Source organism: Lepisosteus platostomus, chromosome 26 (genome assembly GCF_059453375.1).
Source record: "Lepisosteus platostomus isolate fLepPlt1 chromosome 26, fLepPlt1.hap1, whole genome shotgun sequence".
NCBI lineage: Eukaryota > Metazoa > Chordata > Actinopteri > Semionotiformes > Lepisosteidae > Lepisosteus > Lepisosteus platostomus.
Genome location: NC_142636.1, coordinates 13,464,771 through 13,480,972, shown reverse-complemented (window position 1 = coordinate 13,480,972; position 16,202 = coordinate 13,464,771). Strand labels below are relative to the sequence as shown.

The following is a 16,202-nucleotide window of genomic DNA, read 5'->3' as shown; positions in this document are numbered from 1 at the left end:
GTGACACCCGTGTCGTGTGTGGCGTTTGGACAACCCTGGATGAACTGCAAAGCAAGCTGTACACTTTGGGAAGCTGGGACACTGCTGTGGCATGACTCACAGAGGTTTCGCAACACAAAAGGACGAAAAAACAGAAGACCTTCTATTTCAGAGACACAGCCCGTAATTCATATACACAACAAGCCTCATTTTGTTTTAATCACTCACAGCCAGTAATTTTACGGCGCTCAGAAAATAGATAAGATCACTTTATTGGTCTTATACAATTTCTTGTGTTAGGGGGTTTGTCTTATCCTAACTTGCTCTCCATGAGACACACAGACAGGGAGAGAAGCTTGGGGTCAGACCATTTATACGGCGCCCAACGGAGTAGGATTCCTCTGCCAGCCACGGGATTCGAACCGGCAACCTTCCGGCCACAGGCGCAGATCCTCAGCCACAGAGCCACCGCCCCACCTCACGCCCCCACGCTGCAGCGCTGCTGTGTGGTGTACAGCAGCAGAGAGGACTGGAAAGGCTGCAGAAGGGCAAGCCCAGGTCTAGAGTGCACTGCAGTGTAACTGGGCTCTAGGAATGTGCCACATGGACATATGGGGACAACAGCCGAAGGCTACAAGCAGGATCTAACAGCAGGGATCCCCAGTCCTTGCTCCCAGTCCCATTTCTGGGTCTCTTCAAACCCCCAGCTGAGGTTTGTTTAATTAGTCCACCTAAGTCTTAATGCAACTAATTCAGCCCTCTCCCTTCAGACTTCAACTTCTATTTCGAAAAGAGATCCGTGGGCCTGCGGCAGAGGGGTACTGAGGACACAGATTTTTTTTTTTAGCCTAAAACGGAAGGAGACACTACCTCTGATTTTGTCCTTGCATTAACACAACATGCATTAGGCTCTCCTAGCTTTTATAAAAACTTCCAGGAAAAAAAAAACAACTTCTATCCCTCTTCTTACCACTTTATCTAACACAGGGTTGTGGGGGAGCAGACACACACTCACGCGCACCAGGCCCAATTTCCCCAGAAGGCAGTTAACCCACCAGCATGTTTTTGGACTGTGGGAGGGAACTGGAGCTCCAGGGGGAAAGCCACACAAACAGGGGAGAACGTGCAAACTCCCCACAGACAGCCCCCCAGGGCTTCAGGGCTGCAAGGCTGTAACCCTAACCACTGCGATATTACAGAGAGTGCGAGGTAGTGTCTGTGTATTCTTCATTATCACACAGCCTGTAATTTGAACTAAAACTGACCCACTGAAGGCTGCTGAAAAGGAATGGCTTGTCCACACCACAGAAACCTGCCCCCTTTTCCTTGTTTTTCCCTCTTAAAATTGGGACAACCACCTAGAATTGATTTCCAGTGAGAGGAGAAAGCTGTGAACCCTGAAAGCTATTCATCCTGAAACTGTGGAAAAGGTCTGTACCCTTTCATGGCCAAAATGGCGTGAGATTACCACAGTGGCTCATTGCGTGAATGACTGTGAATGGCTTTGTCTATATGTCAGTAAATTAGGGGGGGAAAATACTTTGTAATAAACAGTTACCAGCAAGTCTTAGGAACCAAGGATGCAGAACTAAGAGAAAGAGAGAGAAAGACGACAAAAACACAACAAACACCAAGACAAAATGACAATCTGATAACATAAAGAAGCAACTCAGAGTACATGGAGAATTCACAGAATGTGCTCCAAATGCACGTTCTTCCTATGTTGAGGAGCCACTGATATGCATTCTATCAGCACAATGAGAACTTGTGAGCAAAGGAGGGGAGCTCCCTTCAGCCAGCCTCCATTGTTAGGTTATGGGCCTCAGAATATCAGACAGATGCTTCCTGACTTATTCCGGGGGGCAGATTTCACCCCCATCGGGTCATCTGTACCAGGTAAACAAGGAGCTTCGGTTCTCCATCCTCAATAGGCATGCTGTTTGGTGTTGCTGCACTCCAGGCAGTCTTTTTTGTTAGGCCTATGGTCCAGTAGATTGCACTCATTCCTCTAGAACAAACTTGTCCAAATGGCCCTACTGGAGTGACAGAGAGTGAGACGCTGCGTGATGAAAGGATGGCATTTGTTTTTAGACTGGATGTTGAACGGATAAAAGATATTGACTCCCTGTGGTCACGGAAGATTCCACAGCCCTGCTCTAAGGATTCAGGTGGCCAAAGCCTCTGCTCTTGCTAAATTCTTCATCTTGCCTCTGCTTTCAGCCTGTTTACGTGTTGCCCTGCCGATCGGCTGGCTTAACCTTTCATCTTGTGTGATCTGTACTCCAGCCAGTGCAAAAGAGCTTCTTCTTGTAAGATCCAAGAAGGTGCCCCATCACAGAGGGAGCTGAAGACCCGGGTCCTCAATGTCTTTAGTAATAATTGTCATTTTTACCTGATGTCGGAGAAGGAGGGCGCTGGACACCAACTATCCCAGCCTTGGCGTTACTGCCGTCAACATCTGAAAGCACAAGGACATGCAGTTGGGAGGGGGGTGTCAATGGCTGGGCTGAACGCACACTGCTCTCTGGGCTTCCCTGAGTTTCCACCCTGAGCCTCATCCCAGTTTCACTTCAGAAAAACCCCCATTGCCCAGGCGGTCCGTTTCTACTCTATTCGCCAGACTGCTATTCCCCCAAATTCCATTCACCCTCAGAACCACTCCCCTCTGCCTTGCCAACTACTATGACACCCCGAAATCTGCCAAACCTGCAGGGCAGGCACCCCAACCACTTTGAATCATTCTGAAGGCGCTGAATCGGTGATGTCACAGCTCTGCCTCTCCTCATGCAGTCTCTGCTCATCCGGCCCGTTCCTCGAACGCTAATCCAACAACCTCATCTGACCGGCTCGTCACAGAGCCACCGACGAAGCCAAAACCCACTCTGACCAGCCAGTACATCTGGACTCGAGCTGCTCATTCTCAGTCCTACACCTGGAACTGCTCACTGTGTCATTGTCCAGGGCCACTGTCCTGAGATCTCTGCTATATATATATATATTGGGCCTCTAATGATAACGGAATGGATGCTGGAATGAAGTCAACTGAGCACAAATTCCCATTTACAGTGAAGACAGCTTCTGTTGACTTATCCATCGTTTTATGGGAGAAATCGGAGTGAGGTGCCTCAATCAAAGGCACGAGAGCAGTGCTCCACCTGGGATTCGAACCCCCATCCTTTCAGCGACCAGCCCAGAGCCCCCCCCACTCCCACTCCCACACAGCAGGGTGAGTGGCACGCTCACCTAGTTTGGCCGCCGGCGCACAGGAGGGCTGGGCTCTCCTCTCGTTGATCAGCTCCACGCACTCGCTGGGGAAGAAGCCGACCTGCGGCAGATCGACAGGCACCGGGTCAAGACGGGACACTGAGACTGCAGCGAGCACGAGGTGCAGAACGAGCAGTGCAGCCCTGCTCACAGGGCCACTACATCCTTTTCAGAATCCGCTCAGCACTGGGCTGTGCTGACCCCTGTGCGGCCCTGCTGTAAAACTGGGCTTTTCTCAGAAAGACGGATCTGTACCTGGAAGCCATGCTTGCCTCTCCACCAGCTCGTCTCCTCCTTGGGGGGCATGTCGATCACCGAGAGGATATCGCCAACCTGCGGAAAGGAAAACGTGTCCCGGAGGGCCAGGGTAACAAACAGCTGGCGGCGTTTCAGAGCCAGGGAATACCCGAGCCGGACGGAAAATAATACTAATCATATAATACCAGTGTTCAAGTGCCAGGTGCAATCAGCATAAAGTGTAGCGTCTTTCTCCACTGCACTATCTCTAACTACTTCTACCCTCTGGAATGACGGAGCTCTTGCTGATAACATGACAAAATGACCTGCAAGTTACAGGGATTGGTATGGTGCATAAAACTGAGCATACCCTAACCCACTACAATCCCACCAGATTGCAATGGCCGGTAGCCTGCTGTGCTCTATCGCTTGGGTGAGCCCTGGTCTCACGCTTGGCCTCCGGCCCACAGCCCTCATCCTGCAATCTGAAGGCAGAGTAAGCAGAGGCACTCAGGAGCTGAACCCCATTGTTTTAAAGCTGCATCAGACAAAAAGCAACCCACTGCAGCCGAGATCTCGTCCCCCACCCTCCCCCCACAGCTGGCGTCTGACCCAGAAAAGAAAAGAATGGTTTCCGAATTTCCTGTCTCATTTGCACTTGAGAAGTCCCAAAAGAGACCTTTAACGGCACGGGTCACCCATATCCCTGGCACAGATACCCAGAAATAGGCAATCAGGGCGCCTCAGGGACAGAGCTGGAAATAATTTTGAGGAGGATGAAACAGGACAAGGTGTGTGGAGGAGAGAGTGGAGAGATAAAGTTGGACAGAATGGACTTTTATTCCTTACAAGTTCACTCCTTTCTCTTTACCATAAACCACTGACCAAGAGTCATGTTTATAGTGGAATCTCCCTGCGCACCATGCATCTAGTAGCCCAAGCACACAATTATTTCGATTATTACAATTATGCTCCATAAATAATTGCAGAATTTTGGTATTTAACATCTTCCTTCCCCATAAGTACAGGTTACAGTTTAAGCCAACCAATCAGCTCGCAGGTTCGGCCAATCAGCTGGCAGGCTCGGCCAATCGAGACGCACCTCGATGGAGATCTCGTCGCTGGCCTGCGCCGTGTAGCGCTTGATGACGTGGGCGGCCGCGATGGCTGGAATGTTGAGGGACGCCTCCTCCTTCAGCAGGAACCGGTTTCCTCGGTTATCGATCTGCCCGCGGGGGAGAAACGGAAAAACCGGAAGGTCAGTCAAAGACGGGTCCAGGAGACCAAGCTGACGAAATCTGCTAACACGCGTTTAGATGAGAGAACCATCCATCTTGGAAGCACCCTATGCATTGGAGGGCTGTGGGGAGCCGGAGCCCATCCCAGCAAGCACCGGGGCAGCCACAGATGCACACACTCGCACCAAGCGCAATTTTCCAAGACGCCGATTAACCCACGTACTCGAGTAAGGACTGTGCGAGGAAATCGGAGCACCTGGAGGAAACCCAGGGAGAAGATCCAAACAATTCCTGGGGTGCTATCTGCGTGGGAATTGAACCCAGGGCCCTAGTGCTGTGAGACACCAATGCTAACCACTGCTCCACCATGTGATCAACAAATATACATATAAGCAGCAGGTTGTGTCTGTGAAAATCATTCATGATGTTTCCTTATGCATATAAATAAACACTAATATGCACAATAGCTGCAGGCTTGTCTACATTCTTAATCAGCCCAGTGAGCCAGACAGAAGGCCTTGGATAGACACTGGATAGATTTTACAGGTGCTCTTTAACTCACAACCGATTAAGACCTAAAGAACCCTAATGATTCGACTGATGCCCATAATCGCCTCATTGACGTAGGTAAGATCAGAGGTAGAATAAAGAAGAACCGGAGGACCCTGCTGGTCCTGACAGCTTGACCCGCCCCTTCCTGCCCAGCTTCTCCCGTATTAGGGCTTTCCAGCAGACTTCTGGGAAAGCCATCGGGACTCGGCGGCTGGTTTGAACCACTGCGAGCTGCGAGTCCAGACATGTCCCAGCAGGCTGCGCTGGCGCCTTACCTCCATCCAGGTGAGGACAGGCCCGCAGTTCAGCTTGTTGTCCACGATCATGGAGAGGCGGTTCAGGTATTCGGACAGCAGAGGGGTGAAGAGCTGTGAACAGAGACAGAGCGAGGCAGAGGCTTTACACGGCCCGCTGCAGGAAACCTTGTTTTTAAGACGGTCTAAGAATCCTCAATTAGTTTGTGTTAGATTAGCACCCAGTTTGAACTGACCCTGTGGTTTCTTTTTGAATCTCTGGACTGCTGTACCCACGTGTGAGGGGAGGATGAGGAGGGGCAGTCAGGCCACCTTCCCATTCACTGCATTGACTCTACAGGGGCATCAGCGCTGATCGGGATAGGGGGTGCGTCTCGTGGATGTCAAGAAAACGTGCAGGGGTCCGGGAAGTCATGGGGGATGGGGCGGATGTCACTGTCGCCCCTTGAGCCCTGAGAGTTCTCTCTGACCAAGCCCAAACGCCACTGCTGTCATAACCCAAGCTTGAAAAGACACCATGATCTGCGCCGATGCTGATCGGAACCCAAACCGCCTGCTGCATCTCACTGAGGTCAGCCGCCAGGAGGACCGCTGCTTCTGCGAAATGCTGCCGAAGCAATTTTGAGGATCATTCCCCAGCCCTTTCAGAATTACTTCCTCCCGCCATCCTTGCCTCAGGCGCACACCACAGCTCTTAAAATGAGAGGCGCCGTGGTGCGTCGATCAGCGGACCTCTTCCTGGATTCCAGGAAGTCAGCTTCAACACAACTCCTGGGGAATTTCGCTCCAGCCCCTTTTCGACTCGGCTCGAACGAAAGACGGACGCGCATGGCCGGACCAGAGACGCCCCCTACCTCCAGCCTCTCGCTGAATTCCTCGATGGGTGGCAGCTCCACCAGCTGGGAGTAACGGCGATCGTATATGCACTGGTGCAGGTGACTGTCCAGCGTCCGGAACTCCTCGTAGGTCCTGCGGACCAGCCAGGTCTTCCCCTGAGCGCAAAGACACGCACACACCGCTGAGCTCGTCACACCCTTAATCCGTTTCCTTCGGCTCGTGTTCGCCCTTGCGGCACTGACAGCTGATTTCATCACATACTCCATATACAGCACGGTTTTTTGTATAATTTATGTCCAGTGCCTCGAGAAATCTCCATGTTGAAAGGTGCGATATGAGAATGGGACTGGGTGTTGGGATTGATAAAGCAAACCCCGTTTAGTCTTCTGTGGCAGATCACGAAACCCTAAATGAAATGCCTAGAATCCTGTATTTTCCATTCCTCTGCAGTCTAAATGATCTTCCAACACTTAATTACTTACATGCTCCTGGCTGGTGAAGTCAATTCAGAAACCAACCAAAACTTGTATGTTGTATGTTTATGTTGTGCGTTGCTTACTGTGCGCATTGTATTAATAATAAGTGTTTGTTTAAAAAAAAAAAGTTGTTGCTTGTGAGGCATGTTTTGGCTCTATCAATGAATTGTATATTGCATGTTTAGAAAAAAAAAAAGAAACCAACCACAACACACACTGAATCAAAATACTCAATGGGCGGAGGCGCGTCTCATCAGGAAAGGCTGGCTATGCTCACCTGGCATGACACCTGTACCAGGAAGACCAGGTCCTTGCCTGTAACAGATGCCCAGTTGGCACTGTTCTGCTCACTGGCGAACTGCAGCTGAGAGAACAGACACAGAGGTTAGAGTCTTTCACAAGCCGTTCCAGGCAGATGCGCGTCAGGGCGTCGGTATCATTCATCGCCCTGAGAGAACTATAGCCCACCTGGACAGGACCCTACAGCAGCTCACTGCAAAAATCTAAACACCAGGCTTTCACACAGGAAGAAGGAAAACCTGAGGGTTTTTTTTTCTACATCATACTACCACAGCTCTCAAGAGTCCAAACCCCTAATGCGTGAGGCTTTGTATTGAAAATTGTGACTGCAAACTATCTGTACTGATGGTTTCTTTTCAAAAAAGGCATGGGTTAATGAACAAAATCACGTGTTTCTCTAACCATAGTTTTACTTGCATTGCTCCATTTTTAATCAACCTAGACTTGAAATGTAGATGCGTGAGACTTGGATTTTTTTGAAGGTCATCAGACAGAAAAAAGATTGGCTTCAGTCCTGCCAATGGCTTAAAAGACCACCCCCCCCCCCCACACACACACAAACACACACACACCAGACTAAACACATCATTTAAAAAATGATTCATGTTCAGATTAATGAGGAATGTTCAGATCTTTTAGTCTGTGATACGGGGTGATATTTCAGTGGAAGGAGAAAGACGAGGAACTCATGACATAAGCCGTTTGATCCGTTTCAATTTGCATCCACCTCAGGCTCTTATATAAGCCCACACACTGCAGGCTGCGCCAGGGATGTGTTTGGATTTCGAGTACAAAACTGTCGAAAACACAACGTGAACGGCCTTCTTTTCCCTGTCTGGGGCCAGTTACTACTCTGCTCCTACACTCGCTCTCGAAAGATCGTTTTTATTTTGCCCAAACTGACAGATAACGCCTTACCAAGCAAGGAAAACATAGCAAAAATAAAAAGTTCACGATGTTGTGCTGATTCATTTTTTCTAAAAAATACTGCCAATGAATTTATTGTGCTACTGAGATGTTATAACCAGTCTGAGAAACTGGGACAGCAGTTGCCATCTTTTACAGTTCTCATATCTTAGTTTCCTTTCAGGGCTCGAGACAAAGGTTACCTGGATCGTTCCGAAATCCACATTCTCGTAGTGGAAGTGGGCACAGTCCACCAGCTTCGGGAAGTGACCTTTCACAATGGACAGCCTGCAAAACACAAGGGCGCCGGCTAGCGTCTGATACAGCAAGGACGAGTGTCCGAGCAAACTGGACGGAATGAGAAACTCTCAGAGGGCCGAGAAACCAACCTGGAAATGCAGGTCGACAGGATATAAAAAACAAAACGTGAAACAAACTGGTAAAAACCACCCGCCGATAACACAACCACAGCCAGCTGTGCTTTTGTTATAAAATAAAAAACAAAACTGTTAACAGTGGGAAATAGGAGCCTTCCCCCTTTTGTCCATTCCTTGGTGCCTGGACAGCAGGCCGTGAGACGGTGACAGTTAGTCCTCTTCAAGCAGAGGCTAACAGCACAACACTTCACAATAAAAATCTTCACGTCCTTTCCCCAACCATTTTCCAACACGAAGAGTCCCGTTCCCAGATTTCAATCCGAGATCACGCCGGACCCTCTGTGGAAATCGGAGCCATTATTAACTGATCCGACAGACACTGTTACTGAAAGCCACTTCCTCCAGCGCTCATCCTCACACAGCCAGCGGAGCAGTACGGGCGGAGAGGCTTGGCGAGGGGTTCGAGAGCACCGCCCTGTCCGGGATCTGAACCCGCGACCTTCCAGTCCTAACTGCTCCTCCACCGGACAAGGGGACACGGCACCTGCGCTGGCTACTGGTGTCCCTCACGGAACAGGGGCTGTGGAAGGCGAGGGACACTCCCGGAGTGGGGAGCGAGGGAGCAGGGGGAGAGGATCCCTGTGGAGCTCAGAGGGAGGAGGGAGGGCAACGTCGCCAACTGGAGATTCTCCACGGCGAGGGAGCGCTGGAAGGGACTGTGGAGGGAATCCCTGTTCCCTGTTCTCCTGCGGAGGACTGGACGACCGGCGTTTCAGAGCCGGGACAGGGAAACGGCCTGGATGACAGCAAGGGGCGGGGCTTGGAGGGACTCTCTCATTGGGCAGATCCGGCCCCGTCACACACTTGCACTGGTCAATAACGGACAATCGCCTGATTTCGAAAGGTTTTCTTTAACAGGGGATTGATAATCTGTGAGTGTGTACTTACTGTGAATTTTTTCTGTGCGAGAAATAAAGTTAATTTTGAGAGGGGAAAAACAAAATCTGCAGCCGAGTAAAAAAAAAAAAAAAACAGGTCCTCACCTTTTGCTCATTTTCCCCTTCCCAGCGGCGTTGCCTCCCGCGGAGCGAGAGCCCGGCTCCCCTGAGCTGTCCAGGTTATCCGTGCTCCTTGCCTGGAACCACAGCGGAGAGAGGGAGTGTTACAGCACGGCAGGGCACAACCCTCAGCTGATCACCCAGGGACACGCTCCCTCGGGGCCTTCCCTACCCAGCCAGGGGTGCGACGTTTGAACACCGTTCCACTGCAAGACTTCGCTGCTTTCGTTAACGCTGCGGAAGACCACTCAAAGCAGTGGAATGAGAGGCTGAAACATGAAGGCACTCTGTTGGGCTAAAGGTTGCCCAAACAGCAAAAACAAATCGCGTTCTTGGAACAAGCAAAGTCGTTAGATTTAGAACTACAACTCCCATAACACACTGTGATTCTTACAGCCGACTGGATCCAAATGACAGGATCTTGTGCAACCCTGGATGTCTACAGACTGCAGCTCCACCCGAATCTGATGGCCAATTAATTTAGACAGGCTGGGTCCAACTCATGGGAGGTGAGTGTGCCTGTGGCTTTCCATTCCACCTCAGATCCTCATGACCTACATCTACACATAACTGCCCTTTAGCCAAATTTAAATCCTCTCCTTCCTCTTCATATGCTGCTGCCTTAAAATGGCCTAAAGAACTTCCACACACTGGCCCCTCCCAGACCAGAACTGGACCACCCTGAATGAAGTCTGCAGGGCGTTCGGGAGGCTGCATTCAGATTGCTCCCAGCTGCCAGCCCCCCCACTGCAAGCTGTCCTGGACAATGTGGTTTATTTCTCCCGGTGGGCATCAGGGCAAGCAGCCCAATAAGGATTTGAACACAGAAGTAGCAAACAGACCTATGCACACTAACGAGGGATATTAAGCACAACAGAACAGCAAGGTTAGCGAATTCCGACGATCCAGTAATCAGAGAGCAAATCAAAGAAACAGCGATTTAATCAATCACACGGCTGTTAGACAAGAAACCGCTTCAGAGCTGAGAAACTATGAGCTAGAAGACACTACAGCATTCTCCCAAGTACTGGGACGCAGGGGGCACCGATCTCAGAGTAAGGTAAGGAGGCTTGGAAATCTCGACTGACGAAGCTGGTGTGTAAATTTAAATGAGGCAAAGTTTCCAGGACACCCAACACTGCCAGCTGGTATCAATGTCTGGAGCCATGAGAGTGGCCATTTCCTCTGGATTGGACCACAAAGGGAAGAGAAATGCGTATAATAGTACATAAGAGTGTCTGCTTGGAGTGCTGCGCTCTACCACTCTCTTGGTCAGGAGCTCTGGGGCATTGCAAGCTAAGAACTAGCAATGCATTTTTGCAGGAGTGGGTCCATTTAGCCTGCAAGCTTTCAAGAGCCCGCACTGGGTGAGTGACCCGTTATGCAAGTCCTGTGTTTGGTAAAGGGGACGAGACATTCAAGGCTGAGCAGTGAGGTTTCAAAAGCATCGGGCTTCGCCATGTGCTGCCCCAGCTGTTCCGGTCACATGCCTGTCATTTCTCTTCATTGCTCACATATCTTGGAAGCTCGCTGGTCCGCTGCCCCTGCCCTGAAGATGCCAGCGCGTATCCGTGCCGCGGCTGAGTGCGTTTGGGGCTGCCATCTGCCTGCCGTTACTTGCAGTTGTACAGAGCTGCCCTCCTGCTAAAACGCTCGAGACGGAGCCATGTGCAGTCGGCGTTTCCTCAGCAGCTGTGAGCCTACGCCCCGGGGCCAAAACAGCGCGGACCCAATTAAGGTGCAATCAGAAACGGGGTTCAGATGGGGCTCCTCCTGCAGCAGTGTCTGATGAGAAGCCCAGACCCGAGCTGGTCCACATTTGGAAGGGGTCTCAGCCAGCTGCGTCTGGGATTCCCCAAGCGAAAGTGCACCGCTGGCCGTGACAACAGCGCCCCCTGTGGTCCGTGCCAGGCCCCTATGCGTTTTGCACGTTCAGCGCCAGCTTCATCAGACTCTCCCACTGTTACCACAGCTCGCCGGCAGGTGCTGTACCCTCCCAGCGTGATGAAATTGAAGGGGGGCACTGCATACGTTTCACGTCGCCTCCATCTCTCTCCCTGCACAGCAGACTAAGAGCTTGGAAGACATGCCGAACTCCGGCGGAACAACAGAAAAATCAACAAGATGCAAACGATGAAGAGAAAAGTTACAGGCATGTCATCTCCAACACCCCGTGATGCAATAAAAGAACCAACTCGCTAGCGTGCTCTTTCAGTGCCTTGTGAAGTCACGGAGAGTGAGAATCTCCTTCTCTTCCTCACTGCTTGGGAGGGGGAGGAGGGTGAAGCAACCTGACAAGCTTTTCATTCTCCATTACAAAACCCATCTCCACGGAGATGGGCGCCGGGACAGGGCAGGGATTGATAACCTATATTCTTCTGTCCCGTGCAGCTGTGAAACCTGGATCCCTTCCAGAGCCCACAGCGCTCTGGGAACAATCGCGCCCATTCAACCGGCCCCGCGGAGGACGACAGCAGACAGAAATTGGCGAGCAGCAGCCAGGGTTACAGAGCTGACGGGAACCACAGAGCGGGAATATTCAAACTGATCCACAAGAAGGCCACGACGACAAGAAAAAAAAAAAAAAAAAAACTGTTGTTGCGGTTTCTTGATAACTGCATACAAAAGGTTGGCAAATGATATCCTGTCAACTCTGAACTGGTATCCAGTACTCAGACAGTTCTTTGCTAAGAGGATCAGAGACCTTCCAGATCCAGATTTAAGGGGAACATCTAGAGCCATGACAGGACTGAAGGTTCGAATTAAAACAGCCCATTCCTGCTCAACAGTACAGCTTTTTGGAAGAAGGCCTCAGGGAGACACAGCTATGGTCTGAGATTCCTTCACGGGGCTGTATACTTTAAGAATCGGATTAATGCAATACGGAGACCAGGACTTGCGACTGTAACTGATTCACTGAAAGTTCAGTGCCGTTCCAAAAACGAAGGAGATGCAGAGAACTACTGTATGTGCAGAAACAAAGGTCTGATGTCTAAGGAGGAAGGTTTCGTGTCACACAAAGGCCAGAGGCCGGCATCAGTGATGCCATCGGACTCCGGTTGTAAGCCATTCTGCACAGGCTCCTGCATACAGAGGCATACAGGAAACGTGTCTTGGGTCGTGTGAACTTCATCCCTGCCTTGTGTTATTTTGCTATACTGAATTGCATAGTGGTAAGCACTGCTGGCTTGCAGCACGGGGCCCTGGGTTAAATTCCAGGACGTTGTATATTCTCTGTGTTTGCACTGTCTCCCACACTCCAAATAAAAACCACGCTGGTGGGTTAACTGGCTGCTGGGTAAACTGACCCTGCCGTGAGTGCCTGTTGTCTGCCCTGCGACGGACTGGTGTCCTGTCCAGGGTGCGCCCTGCTGGGATAGGCTCTGGCTCGACCGCAACCCTGAGCTGGATGAAGCAGTTAGGATGCAGGAAGGATGAATTATTCAGCTCATTTCCGTTCGTTCATAATTCTCTCCATGGCAGTGCTGCCCTATGGTCGTTTTTCAGTTCGAGATGGCTTGCAGTTAAAAGTCTCCTTCTTTTATTCTAGTGGCAGCTAAATTAACATTCATTTTTGGAAATGTCGCTTAGGCCTCTCACATCGTCACTTATTCCTCGCCATGAGACACGGCAGTCCTGGTCTCCGAGCTGGAATGGAACAGGATCTACTCCTAAATTTGGCCCCCAGAAAAAAAAAAACTCATTCCAAATTTGGGATTGCAGGTCAATCATCTGTGCAGAAAGCTTCCTGGACTCATTCTGGGCAAATTGTGGGACGTGCGTTTTCTGTCAGAAAGCTGTACAAGTTTCAGCATGATGTCCCTCCAGCAAAAGGTATTCTTTCAATAGACACCAAGTATCCAGGACACAACTCTGTGCCAACCCTGTGTACACAATTCCACACAATGCAGCAAGGGATCTCCGCCAACCTGCTCACACACAGTGGGAGCTGGGGATAGAAAGTGGCCCTTCTGTGTTTTTTTTCCCCAAAAACATTTATTGGTTATGCTCATCAACCCTTACCACTGCTCCAGTGAAGGCAGTGTGTTTAGTTATTAAGCTTTAATCTGTTTTTTTTTTTTGCAGGGCTGCGTGTCTGACCCAGACACTGTACTTAGTAAATTAACAATTTATAAGCGACACGCGGTGACGATGAGGGGCTGGATCAGGTGTTGTGAGAATGATCTGGGGTTCAGTCTTATTAGCAGCCCGCGAAGGATGGAGGTGGTACCTCTCTATCCTGCAAATGCAAGCAGTTAAGGCATACATGTATCAAATAATATGTTTTTGACAGCAGCATCCCACACAAGGGACTCATTAACTACTGCAATAAGCCAACACTAAATTGAAACGCAAGACAAGGAGAGCAATCAGAAAAGAGTGAAATACTGAACATCCCTATTTAGTTGAAATAACTGGTCCAATGGTAATTAAGGTGTTGGAATGAAATTCCATTAAGGGCCAATCCCTGTCCACAGTGCTTCACTGTACAGTCAGTGTCATAGGAGATCCCTGTGTATCGTACTTGATCCAACACTTTGGTGCAACATTTATTTCGGCGGCAGATTAAAATAGATTGGTACGGCACAGACATGGAGAGACTTGCGTGGAAAAAAACAAACTCTTACCTGTATTTGCAAATGTAATGGGCATCCGAAGGTCCCTTTAAAAATTGTCAAAATAGCACCATTGAAAAATATACTGTAATCAGCGTTTTGTTTCTGTTCACGTCAGCCAGAACCAATACACCCCTGCTGAACAGCAGGGAGATCCATTTCAGGACTTACAGACGGCAGGGGCTTTAACAAATCATACTGCTGAATCAGAGAAATCAAGTCTGAAGTTATTTTAAATCTGCCTTGATACAAAAGATAAATATGAAACACCCATTCTACCTGCGAAATACCCCAGACTTATTATTTGCAAATGTTGCCTTTAGGCTTTTAACAACCCAAACAAAAGGTCGTCTGGAAAGACTTCCGCAAGCTGATTTCCAGGAAGTGAGTGGAGGAAACATGTTTCTGTTGCACAAGCCCATGGGGGAGATGCCCTGTGAACTCGGAGATTAACTTGCTACATTAATAAACGTCCTTCTGACATCACATCTCAAAGTGTTGAAAAAAATCAAAAGTGCCAGATTTCTGTTCCTGGACTTGGGCTCTTTAATTCAGCCTGTGCGTGACTGCAGCACAATCAACGGTACAATTATTATGAAGAGTACCTGAAGCGACATTTCCATGATTATGACAATTATGGCACACACCCTAACAATACGATTGACATATACCAGCCTTGACAGCCCATTCTTAAATGCATGACAAGATACAAGGTCCTGTCATTACACACCTCGATTCAGAGTTGACCAAACCTTGGGAAGACAACTGCTCCAAGACACTCGCAATGCCCACTACAAGCTAGGCCTCCCTCGCGATAGTAATGTGCTGCTCTCTTGCCCACTTGAACCAGGAAGCTACAGGAGTATTTTTCCCCAACTCTAAATAGACCCCAAACTGGGCTAAACTAGAGGAAAACAAGGGCTCCAGTCTGGTCAATTCACACCGTTCAATTTTCTTAATCTCTTCAGATAATTATTACTCCAGAACAACACGTTATGAAAAACAAAACCCTGTAGCTTTGATCAATCCTCTCACAATTGTAAACAGCTTAAACCTGGCAATGGGTGACAAATTCTCACAGCTTTTTTTTTACAAGGCCCTTAATGACTTTGAATCCACCCGCTAGTTTCAAATTAGTTCGATAAAGTAGCAGAAGTCAGAGACGGTGTCTCAAGGGAGCACAAGTTTTAAAATCTAAAACTCCTGTGGTTTGAGTTCACCTTCCAATCATTCCCATTAATGATACTGTTTTTCCTGGACGAATTTCAAGGTGTCATCCTGCAGGGACACAATTTACCAACAGGCATGACACCTTCCTGTCGGAGGCATCACAAGCCTCCCTCATGCTGCCTTCGTAAAGCAAGCCTGAAATAGCATCTGATCAGCCCCGACTTGTTGTCCAACCTCCCACTGCTTAAATCAAAACCCAGCCATGCCATCCCATATGACAGATGACACATTTCTCCCTGTTCTCTCCATAGTAGTTGCAAAGTCTTTCTTAATTAGTCTCACGGCTGGAAATGCACTTCACCTGCAAGCCCTGGTTGTATCTAGACAGCCACAAATGACCTGACCTTGAGGCCTAAATACAGCCCTCACCCCAAAGAACATGTGTTGGTTATTATTACAAACAGATTCCCAGCTCCGATTTTGGATCCAGAGTGTTACTATACCCATACATGTTGAGCTGTTGTGTGCTCTGATCTATTGCTAAAGAGGTGCTCTCTATAAGCCTCTGGAGCAAATACCATTGTCACAGCTGTGAGTTATTGCTTTACATAAACAGCTCATTACAGATACCTTACTTATTCATACAAATTCATTCAGAAACTGTTAAGTAACTGTGCTTGAAAACGTTTCTCCAAGCGAATGGTGTGGATTCAGGGCTTGACAGAAAGTGAGAGTTTGCTTGCAATACAGTAAAAAGCTCAACACAGAGATGCACATGGGGGAAAACCTATTGTGATCAAGTCAATATTTACCTTGAGCAACATTCGAAGCCTTTTACGGGAATCAAAGAGCAATTAAAGAATATGTGCACCCTATACCAACGTTCAAGTCCGTAACTCTATACCTGTGCTGTCTCCAGGGTCAAATAACCGCCAGGA

At 49.1% G+C, this 16,202-nt stretch overlaps 1 protein-coding gene across 11 annotated transcripts in view; it reads right to left on the bottom strand.

Annotated features, from left to right (window-relative positions):
* arhgap33 (Rho GTPase activating protein 33) overlaps positions 1-16,202 on the bottom strand; it is a 61,432-nt gene that overhangs the window by 22,246 nt on the left and 22,984 nt on the right. For 8 of the 11 annotated variants that reach the window (XM_088621387.1, XM_088621388.1, XM_088621389.1 and 5 more), the window contains 9 exons: positions 9,464-9,555; positions 8,247-8,331; positions 7,115-7,201; positions 6,379-6,516; positions 5,546-5,638; positions 4,583-4,705; positions 3,499-3,576; positions 3,223-3,304; positions 2,372-2,437 (listed from right to left, as the gene is read on the bottom strand). In XM_088621387.1, the coding sequence (XP_088477513.1) occupies positions 2,372-2,437; positions 3,223-3,304; positions 3,499-3,576; positions 4,583-4,705; positions 5,546-5,638; positions 6,379-6,516; positions 7,115-7,201; positions 8,247-8,331; positions 9,464-9,555 (844 nt within the window). Of the gene's footprint in view, positions 1-2,371; positions 2,438-3,222; positions 3,305-3,498; positions 3,577-4,582; positions 4,706-5,545; positions 5,639-6,378; positions 6,517-7,114; positions 7,202-8,246; positions 8,332-9,463; positions 9,556-14,106; positions 14,142-16,202 lie in introns of all 11 variants that reach the window. The other 3 variants (XM_088621392.1, XM_088621384.1, XM_088621385.1) reach the window with 1 other exon arrangement.